Source organism: Galeopterus variegatus, unplaced genomic scaffold (assembly GCF_000696425.1).
Source record: "Galeopterus variegatus unplaced genomic scaffold, G_variegatus-3.0.2 Scaffold1799, whole genome shotgun sequence".
NCBI lineage: Eukaryota > Metazoa > Chordata > Mammalia > Dermoptera > Cynocephalidae > Galeopterus > Galeopterus variegatus.
This window is the reverse complement of record NW_007727910.1, coordinates 201855-213070: the sequence shown is the minus strand read 5'-3', so window position 1 is coordinate 213070 and position 11216 is coordinate 201855. Positions and strand designations below refer to the sequence as shown.

Below are 11216 nucleotides of genomic sequence, written 5' to 3'. Positions count from 1 at the left end.
TTACATACAAACCCAATGTATTTCTAGCGTGGTTTTAATATGCACTGAATTTTTCAGAAATTCAACCATCATGTTGCTATGGACTGAATGTTTGTTCCCCCCACACCAAATTCATATGTTAAAGCCCTAATCCCCAGTGTGATGGTATTTGGAGGTTGGGCCTTTGGGAAGCAATTGGTGTTAGATTAGGTAATGAGCATGGGGACTTCATGATGGAATTAATGCCCTTATAAAAAAAGAAGGAGACAGAAGGTCTCTCTCCCCACCATGGGAGGATATAGCAAGAAGGCTGCTGTCTGCAAACCAGAAAGAGAGCCCTCATCAGACACAAAATCTGCCAGCACATATATTGTGGACTTCCCAGCCTCCAGAACTGCTAAAAATAGCTGTTTGTTGTTTAAGACACTCAGTTTATGGTATTTTGTTATAGCCGCCTCAGATGACTAAGACGTCATGTACTTTAAAGGAAGATTTTATTTTGTTTTGTTTGAATCTTTTTATTTTGTTTTGTTTGGATATTCACCAAGAACTGTTCACTATATTTGGAAAATCCCTTCACTGAAGGCAATACCCATTGTTTTCCAGCTGCACTGTAGCTGCCTCATTCACCATGATTCTAAGTATGTATAAAAATGCTAAGTAAAAAAAAAAAAAAGATTTAAAAAACAGAAAAATGCTAAGTATATATACACATACTTATTTTTAAGTGTCAAATATACAGAAAAAGTTCAACATTTGTTCATGCTAGAATTGTTTTTTCATAAATCCAACCTGTCATTGTAAGTAGGCGCAAATTTCTGGCAACTTCTTTATATCTTCTAGGAAATCATGTCTCAGCATTTACATATTTAAATACAACTTTCTAATAAAAATATTTTCCTTTTTTCTCCTTAATAAGTTCACTTAGAGCATGGCAGTATTTACTGAAGCACAATGTATACTCATTCTGTTACCCAGCTATCTTACTCAAAAGGATAAGTATTTATGTCCACAAAAATATTTGTACAAAAAAGTTGATAAAGCTTTATTTATAATAGTCCCAAACTGGAAACAATCCAATCAACAGAATGAATGCATTGTGGCACAGTCATACAATTGAAGACCATTCAGCCATCAAAACAAATGAACTCTTATAGCAGTACATGTAACAACGTGAATGAAATCTCAGAGGCATTATGGTTAGCAAGAGAAGCCAGATGCAAAAGAGGACAGACATACCTTATAATTCTATTTATACAAAGCTCAAGGGCTGGCCAGTTAACTCAGTTAAGAGTGAGGTGTTATAACACCAAGGTCACGGGTTCAGATCTAAGTACTGGCCAGATGCCAAAAAATAAAACAATAAAACAACAAAAAATGCTCATGTTATGTTTGGCTCCAGTTACAGAGCTTAGAAATGCTCATAAAGGAAGAAATCCTTAGGTTTTCTCTAGTCAGTTGCCCTCGTTCCCATCTATTCTGTCCCCACGGCCAAGTTGCATCAACTCAAAAATGGTTGGAGTCAGTCTAGCTCTATAACAACGCAGCTCTCAACAGTTCAAATGGCTGTGGAGTGATGTTTGGGTTGGAATATAGGCTATCAGTGTGACCTTGGGCAAGTCACATAGACTCATAGGACATCAACATCCTCCTCTCTGAACGGGGACAATAATGCCTGGCTTGCAGGATTATTGTGAATATTTATTTATTTGGCAGCTGGCCGGTATGAGGATTATCGTGAGTATTTAAAAGAGGCAGTCACCGATAGCAGTGTGAGGAAATACATCTTATGGTGTGCCATATCATGGAACAATATTCCGTCACTAAAGACAATGAGACAGATCCATATGCATTGATAGAAAATGAGCTGCAAGGTATGTGAATAATGAAATAAGATACAGGAAAAAAGAGTAGGGATAGGGATATATATATATATTCCAGATCTCTCTCTCTCTCTCTCCCTGCCCTATATATATACACACATATACACATAAATAATATCCTTATCTATATAATCCTTATACCTGTCTAATACATAATCTACATCCTTTCATATATTTATGTGGGGGGGAAGAGACATCAGTGAGATGACACTGTAAACTGATCATTGTGCTTGCCTCTGGGGAGAAAAGCTGAGAAACTGGACGTCAAGGGTGGAAGGGAAATTTATTTTTCCCTGAATATTCTTTTCACCATTTACATTTTGTAATAATGTATGTGTATTATTTTAAAATAAAGAGAGATCATTCATACCACTACCTGACATATACTAAATACTTTAAAGATATTTGTGGATGTACAAAGAACCATGTTCATTAAGTAAGACGTCCATTTACCTAGCATGTCTCAAGTGTATTTTTTTCTTTCAAAAAAAAAATGAGGGCCGGCCTGTGGCTCACTCGGTAGAGTGCGGTGCTGATAACACCAAGGCCACGGGTTCGGATCCCATATAGGGGTGGCTGGTTTGCTCACTGGGTGAGCGTGGTGCTGACAGCACCAAGTCAAGGGTTAAGATCCCCTTACTGGTCATCTTTTTTAAAAAAAACAAAATAATCTTTCTGTCTCATCAGTCACTTTAATGTATTTTTTTGTTTATTTGTTTTTATTACTTTTAAAATTAGTTTTCTATTTCTTTCTTTTTTCATTTTAATGTCTTTATGGTACTTATTGCTTTCTGGAATTATATTTTATTCGTTTACTTGTTAATTATGTCACGTCACTGGAATGCGAGTTCCTTGTGGAATTAGGAACCTTTTATGTTTTGTCTGAGACATTGCTTGTTCATAATTAATGCTCATTAAATAACTATTTGTGGAATAATGAATGAATACTCGTTAATATTACATGCTTATTTTGAACAAGGCACTATCTTAAATGCTTCACATATACAAAATCATTTTATTTTCATAACACACTATGAAGTACGTGCTATTATTGCCCTTATGTTGTAGCTTGTGGAGACTGAAGTACAGAGAGTTAGGAACACGAGCAGCGGATCTGGGATTAGAACTTAAGTTGTTTGATTTTTTAGACTCTGATTCCACCGTTCAGGAGTGAGGCCAGGGTTTCTGTGTGTTTTGAATCATGACACCAGAGCACGGTCGGTCTTGTAAAGGCTCCCGCCACGGTCGTAGCGCCCTGTTACGCAGGCTTGTCTCCGCCCCTGTGTCGCGCGAAGCCTGCTGGGAGTTGTAGTCGTCCAGTGCAGTTGGTCGGCGTTTCCCGGGAGTGACGTCAGGTGTCGCCTTTCCCTCTGTTGGCGCTTCCGCTGTTGGGGTTCCGCGGTGTGACTCGCGAACTCAGTCGAGTTGGTTCGTATTTCTTGGGCCTCGTGCTTTGAGGGGGGAGCCCCAGTTCGGGGTACGGGCGGGGATTGGTGAGGGGCTGGGGGTCGGGAGGTGGTGGCCCGGGCCCCTTCCCGTGGCCCGTGACGCTCCGGCTCTCCCGCAGGTCTGGCCGCGCCGGCCTTAGCTCCTCAGCGCCGTCGCCATGTCGCGGTTTTTCACCACCGGTTCGGACAGCGAGTCTGAGTCGTCCCTGTCTGGGGAGGATCTCGTCACCAAGCCTGTCGGGGGTAACTACGGCAAACAGTGAGTTGGAGGGACTGCGCCCTGGTGACCACGCGAGTAGTGCGGGGTTCGGCCGGGTTTGCAAGGCCGCGTATGCGGGAGGGGAGTGGAGGTGGGACGGCGAGAGTTTAAGGGACCGGAGCAGTGTTGGAGGGACAACCTTCACGCTTAGAGTGCTGTGAATTGTCGGAGTACACCCACCAGGTAGAAGGGATAGAGTCACAGAGAAGAGACTATCCACTGGCCGGATCTGATTCAGTACCTTTTGTTTCCTTCCTTTCCTCCTCTCCCCTCTGCCCTCTCACGCACGCTGTGCATCATACTGGTCTTTCCAAAACTCAGAAAAGTCACAACCGCTTTTACCATCAAAAAATCCTCAGTGACCTCTCACTGCTTACAGAAGGAAACCCGAAATGTTTGGTTGGTATTTGCGAGTCCTCTGGTGTGACTCTGAAATCCACCACCCGGCTCTGCAGGCAGATTCTTAAACATGTGTTATTCTCTTGTTATTTACTTCCACTTAAATACCCTTCCCCCATCTCTGCAAATTATTTTATTTTATTTTATTTTTAAACAGGAGGCATAAAAAGAGTCACAGGCAAGGCTTTTGGGGGGCTTATGCTTGAGCACAAGGGAGACAGTGTGGAAGGGAGGGTTCTTTGGCTGGCTCTAAAATTCTTTTACTTTTTGAAACAATAGAATGTTATTTCTCAAACATATGTCAATCACACGCCACCTTCGTTATTTTTACCATGTGTCTGTACGTATATGTTTTTTGTATATATGCGCACACCCACACAGGTACTTCAGAAAGTTCATGGAAAATAGAATTAAAAGATAATACAAATCTTTCCATAAACTTTTTGAAGAACTCTCATGTGTGGGGGTGTGTGTGTGTGTATACATATATATGCCAATATCAATATGATTTCATATCACTGCCACAAATGGAAAACCAACATCACTTGCCATAAAATAGAAAATAATTGGAAAAATTTTTTAAATGGAAAGAAAAGAATGGAGGTATTTTGCCAGCTGAATACTGTGAGTCTGGTCTGATCTCTCATTAAAGAAAAATACTACCAATGAACATGTTATAGCCATTGAGACTTTTAATTTGCTATTGGCCTCTCATACTTTGGGACCTGGTTCAGATACCACCTCTTTGAAGGCTTTTCCATTCGTTATAGCTGCAGTACCCTTTTCCTTTATTTCTTCCAGTACTTCTATAGTACTTCCTTCCTTTACTTCTTTCCTTTACTTCTATAGTAACTTGTGTTTTTATGTAACTAGTTGTCTCACACAGTAAATATGTACCTTCATTTATTAATTTTTGAGAGGATACTCATCTTTGTGCTATGTTTTATGAAAGGCCTTACTTGAAGTAGACTTAAAAGACTGAGTTGCAGGGCTGGCCCATGGCTCACTTGGGAGAGTGTGGTGCTAATAACACCAAGGCCACAGGTTTGGGTCCCTATATAGGGATTAGCTCACTTGGGAGAGCATGGTGCTGACAACACCAAGTCAAGGGTTAAGATCCCCTTACTTGTCATCTTTTAAAAAACAAACAAACAAAAAAAGACTGAGTTGTATGAAGTGTCTCCAGAAAGTTCATGGAATGATTTGTATTCTCTTTTAATTCTATTTTTCCACGAACTTTTTGAAGTTCCCTCGTATAGGATGAGGCTATGAAGAGGAAGAGTCAAAAAGAGGATGGATGTGGTATGGATGGCCTGAGTTACTCAGTTCTACCTACCCCATCTGAGAAGAGAAATAGGGAAATTTGGAAAGACTGGAACTAGGAAAGCAGGTTAATGGTCTCACTTCCTTCCAAACAGGCCATTGTTGCTAAGTGAGGATGAAGAAGATACCAAGAGAGTTGTCCGAAGTGCCAAGGACAAGAGGTGAGGCCATGGGGAGGCTGGGTGATAGGAAATCTCTGGGAGCAGTAGTGAGTTTTCTCCATGGTGGACATGTCCAACGTGGTATGGGACTTCTAACCCAGGTTCGAAGAGCTGACCAATCTTATCCGGACCATCCGTAATGCCATGAAGATTCGGGATGTCACCAAGTGCCTGGAAGAGTTTGAGCTCCTGGGAAAAGCATATGGGAAGGCCAAGAGCATTGTGGACAAGGAAGGTGTCCCCCGGTTCTATATCCGCATCCTTGCTGACCTTGAGGACTATCTTAATGAGGTGTGGTATCTGGGTGAGGGAGGATCTAGGAGGGAGTATGGGCCTGGACCTGCTCCTAATCTGCTTCCAGGGGTCATGTCTCTTCTGGGTTCCTTGCCTTATTGTATATAGTCTTTCCCAGAACACAAAAAATGGGATAAGCAAGGAAAAGAACCTTTTTTGGCCAAGAACTTTTTTGAATTTATGTTTATTACCACCTCTTATTCATGGTTTTGTACTTTTAGTGGTGATATATGAAGAATCTTTAAAAAAATAAGTCAACAGGGCCAGCCCGTGGCTCACTCGGGAGAGTGTGGTGCTGATAACACCAAGGCCACGGGTTCGGATCCCATATAGGAATGGCCGGTTGCTCACTGGGTAAGCGTGGTGCTGACAACACCAAGTCAAGGGTTAAGATCCCCTTACCGGTCATTTTTTAAAAAATAAAATAAATAAATAATAAGTCAAAAGACATAGTTAATAAGTAGTACAGATGGTATACAGAGAGCAAGACTCACAAAACTGGTGGTGAAGTCTGCAGTTCAGGAAGTACGACTTCATCTCATGTTCCTGTTCTCTCTCTCTTCCCTCTTTCCTTTAGCTTTGGGAAGATAAGGAAGGGAAGAAGAAGATGAACAAGAATAATGCCAAGGCTCTGAGCACGCTGCGCCAGAAGATCCGAAAATATAACCGAGATTTTGAGTCCCATATCACAAGCTACAAGCAGGTGGGGATGCTAGAGGTAGACTATTTGAACTGTGGGAATAGTGACCCTGTTTCTGAAACTCAAAAAAGCATTTGCAAATTGGCGGGGAGGGTGTGACTGGAGAAGGAGTCATTACAAAACTATCTGGGGTGGAGGGATGGGATGGGGTTGTGGTTGGCAAGTATCTTAATTATTCTCTTCATTTCCCTCTGTCCAGAACCCCGAGCAGTCTGCGGATGAAGATGCTGAAAAGAATGAGGAGGATTCAGAAGGTGAGAGAGGAGACGCTATTGCAAATAGGAAGTCCAAAGTTAGGGGATCCCTTGGCTTGGCTTCTTGGTTTCCCTTCAGTCTTACTCTTCAGTATTCTAGCTTCTCTCCCCCATCCCCTTCTTACCAGGCTCTTCAGATGAGGATGAGGATGAGGATGGAGTCAGTGCTGCAACTTTCTTGAAGAAGAAATCAGAGGCTCCTTCTGGGGAGAGTCGTAAGTTCCTCAGAAAGATGGAGGTAAGAGCCAAGGTTAAACTGAGGGGTAATTCGCCTGTCAGAGACCATTCTTGGGTCCCTGGGAAGAAGAAAAGACTTATAGAACCTTAGGGTTTGGAAGTGTGGGATTTAGTAGAGTTTGGTTTGAGACCATACTTCTTAGATTAGAGCACTGAGTGAACTGGAATCTGGAGAACTAGATGCTGTGCCCAGGTCTTCTCCTGGGGAGCTGTGTCCCTGGGGCAACTTACAACTTCTATCTGGGTGTTGGTGATTCATTCCAGCTCTTGATACCTTAATTCCACGAATAACCACTCTTGTTATGCTCCTGAAAAATCCCTGGAACATGTGTTAACAGGGAGAGCAGAGAGACCAGCCAGTCTCCCTATATTCTTCCTGCTGATCCTCTTTTCTCTAAGGATGAAGATGAGGACTCAGAAGAGTCTGAAGATGATGAAGACTGGGACACAGGTTCAACATCTTCGGATTCAGACTCAGAGGAGGAAGAAGGGAAACAAACTGCACTGGCCTCAAAATTCCTTAAAAAGTAAGGAAAGTTGTGGGACAGAGGGCTCTGGTGGGGAGGGTAGAAAGCCTTTAATCATGAAGTTTGTCGCTTCTTCCATGGAGTCCTTTTAGCTTGTAGAGACCAACTGCTCCCACTTTACAGAGAGATCTCAGAGAGTCAAGTATATTAGTTGGCTAAGGCCACAAAGCTAATGTGTCCTGAAGATGTGATTTGAAGGCTCCAGGTTCCAAATATTTAACCACTACTTTACTTCACATGGTCTGCATGTAAGTCTCACTTTGGCACCTGTTAGCTGCGCGATAGTGGACAAGCTACTTAACCTTTCTAAAATTCAATTTTCTCATCCGTAAAATGGGGCAGGGACTTTGCCTCCCAGGATAGCTGCAAGAATGTAGGGAGCTGATGTATGGAGGTGGCTCAGGTCAGGACTGGCAGGTGGTGAGCCCTCAGTGGTAGTTCCCACTCTTGTAACCCTTCCTGAGAACCTCTTAGTATATAGACTGCAGCAAGCCTTCATGAATTTTACTGGGACAGTCATGGAATGGGGAAGGATTCTGATCTGGAATCTGGCCCAAACCTTTAGTCCTTTAGTAGCTGTGCAACTTTGGGTAAGTTACTTAACTTTCTTGGGTCTCAGCTTCCTCCTTTGAAATAAAGGTGATACCTGCTCCTGTGTACCCCAAAGGAGTAAAATCTCAAGCTCACTGGGGCAGCCCGTGGCTCACTTGGGAGGGTGTGGTGCTGAAAACACCACGGCCATGGGTTCGGATCCCATATAGGGATGGCCGGTTAGCTCATTGGGTGAGCGTGGTGCTGACAACACCAAGTCAAGGGTTAAGATCCCCTTACCAGTCATCTTTGTCACCAAGGACAAAAACCATATAGTCATCTCAATAAATGCAGAAAAAGCATTTGAAAAAATTCTAATACTCCGTGATAAAAACACTCAGCAAAGAAGGAATAGAAGGGAGAGGGAGCTCCCTCTACATGATAAAGGGCATCTGTGAAAAAGGCCCACATAGATTTTCTCCTGTCCTTTTGTTTTGAACTTTGTGTTTTATGATTAAGGGTGTCTCTTATAACTGTAGGGTTTTTTTTGTTTTGTTTATCTCATATCATCTCTGCTTTTTTTTTTTCTTGTGGTATAAAACATAAAATTTACCATTTTTAAGTGTACAATTTAGTGGCATTAAATACATTCTCATTGTTGTGCCAGTCACCACTTTCTCTAGAACTTGAACTCTGCTTGTTATCTGGCAATTTAGTTCATTTACATTTATTGTAGTTATTAATGTATTGGGGCTGTTCTTACCATTTTTTATGTATTATACTTTCTGTTTATCATCGTCTTCTTTTTTTCGCAGCTGGACATCAAGGGGATGCAAACCCTTTACCTTACTGTTATAACAGCATGCTCTAACCATCTGAGCTAATCAGCCAGCCCCATGTCCTCTTTTTTTTTTTTTTTTTCCTTTTTGTCTTTTTTCATGACCGGCAACGGATTGCAACCCTCAGTGTCGCGCCCGTACCGGACCGGGACTAGCAATGGGACCGCAACCCTCGGCGTTGCGCCCGCACCTCGCTCAGCCAGTGAGCGGCCGGTCTGTACGTGGGATCCGAACCCTCGGCGGGAGCCGCGCTCCCAAGCGGCACACTGTAGCAGTGCGCCACCGGGCCGGCCCGCATGTCCTCTTTTTTTAAATAAAAAAGTTTCAATAGCTATATTGAGATATAATTGACATATAACTGTACAAATTTCAAATTAGCAATTTGATAAGTTGTGACATATGTGTACACCCATGAAACCATTGCCACAATCAAAACAATATCTATCACACCTAAAAATTTCCTCATGCCCCTTTTTAAACCTTCACTCCTGCCCTGCTTTCCTCGCCCTTTCCTGGGCATCCACTGATTTGCTTTCTTTTTTTGTGTGGGTGGCTGACTGGCACAGTGATTTGTTTTCTGTTACTAGGTACATTAGCATTTTCAAGAATTTTATATAAATGGAATCATACAGTATATAACTGGGAGGGGTGGCTTCTTTCATTCTGCATGATTATTTTGAGATTTTTTTTTATCTTTTCTCTCTTTTTTTTTTTTTCAAAAAAATTTTTCTAGATTATATTCATTTTTCCTTTTTAGTATGTGTCCTCTCTGCCAGTTTGGGAGTTCTATGCTAGTCTTTTAGAAATCACCCTTGATTTTTTTTTTTTTTAAACCTGTGAAATTATATATACCTAACCAAAAAAGAAAAAATCTAAAATTAGTTGAATAAGTGTTGAGGAAAGACTTTTGAGGAAATAAGGTTAGAATTTCAGGTATTAGGGGCTGGCCGGTTGCTCACTTGGTTAGAGCATGGTGCTGATAACAAGGTCTAGGGTTCAATCCCTGTACTAGCCAGCTGCCCAAAAAGAACAAAAGCGTTGAGGGGCAGGGGCAGGAGGAGAATTTCAGGTGTCAAACGCTTTTTGACATTGAGAGTTTATGCATTTGTAGCGTCAAAGAATACTTCAGACACTATTTCACTTGCATAACAAGGGAGACCAATTTTTGGATTGATTTCCAACCAAGACAAAAAACAGGACTTATACAGGAGAAAGAGAAAAAAGGAGAGGAGACTCCTACAGAACAGTGAATTTTGTTTGCACATTTTTTGTGTGTAAACTCATTAGCTCTGCTTAAGTAAAAAGCCAACAAGGGTTGATGGATTTTATGGAAAACACGATAAGCTGTCTATAATGTCTGCCAGTATCTTTTTTCAGCATCTCCATATTAAACCAGTCTGTACCCTTTCCCTCATCAGAATTTCTCAGCCTTCATATTTTGGTTAAAACAAACTCATAAAGGGAATAGGTTTATTCTTGAGAGCTTCAGTCTCTTTTTGATGCAGGATAAAGATGTCTGGCAACATTAAAGCACCTAGATATGTGCTTTAGTGGGTTTGGGCAGAAAAATAGCACAGTCACAGATATAAGAAACATTTAGAACCTATATTTAATTCTCTGATCAGGATAAGCCTATCTAGGTGAATGTCTTTAAGAATCAGGGTAGTTGGGCTGGCCTGTTAGCTCAGTTGGTTAGAGCATGGCTTTATAACACTAAGGTCAAGTGTTTGGATCCCTGTACCAAACAGGTACCAAAAAAAAAAAAAAAAATTAAGAATCAGATTAGTGAACTTCAATCAAGTGGCTTGTTTCTTCATTAGTTAAATGATATGTTCTTTGTAAAATAATTATCCAGGAACAATAAGATGTTTATTGCATGGACTTAGTGTTGACTGACCAGTATTTGAGATTAGTTCTATTTAAGGTTAATTTTTAGCTAGGGAATTTATGTTAGTTTGGGGCTACAATATTTAAATCTTTTAACTTGTTATTTGGGCCACATTAGAGATAAGTTAAAGATTATACATTTATGTTTCTGAATTTGTAGTTGGGGTAAAAGTTCTTAAGAACAAACTGATGAAAGGGGTCTTGGTCTCTTTCTGATAAGTAACTGTTGGATTCTTAATCAAATGTGAGCAACCAAGATTTTTGTTTTGAAACTTGGGTAATTAACCATTGGAAAGACTAGCTAGTGGAAAAAAGAGCCAAAAAAACTAACATAAAAGAAATAGAAAAGAGGGCTGTCCAGTTAGCTCAGTTGGTTAGGGTGTGGTGTTGATAACACCTAGGTCAAGGGTTCAGATCCCCATACCAGCTACCTGCCCCCCCCACCCCCCCCACACTCTCGTGACTCCCACCAGATCACCAACTCTAATCTCCCCC

The 11216-nt window shown here is 41.3% G+C and overlaps 1 protein-coding gene across 2 annotated transcripts in view; it reads left to right on the top strand.

Moving 5' to 3' along the window:
• The first annotated feature begins 3200 nt into the window (after window positions 1-3200).
• Window positions 3201-11216, top strand: part of LOC103595598 (eukaryotic translation initiation factor 3 subunit C) — a 21965-nt gene continuing 13949 nt past the window's right edge. The window contains exons 1-8 of one of the 2 annotated variants that reach the window (XM_008579026.1): window positions 3201-3290; window positions 3430-3569; window positions 5387-5452; window positions 5554-5743; window positions 6324-6449; window positions 6646-6700; window positions 6829-6938; window positions 7337-7464. In XM_008579026.1, the coding sequence (XP_008577248.1) occupies window positions 3469-3569; window positions 5387-5452; window positions 5554-5743; window positions 6324-6449; window positions 6646-6700; window positions 6829-6938; window positions 7337-7464 (776 nt within the window). In that variant the 5' untranslated portion in view covers window positions 3201-3290; window positions 3430-3468. Of the gene's footprint in view, window positions 3340-3429; window positions 3570-5386; window positions 5453-5553; window positions 5744-6323; window positions 6450-6645; window positions 6701-6828; window positions 6939-7336; window positions 7465-11216 lie in introns of both variants that reach the window. The other variant, XM_008579027.1, reaches the window with a different exon arrangement.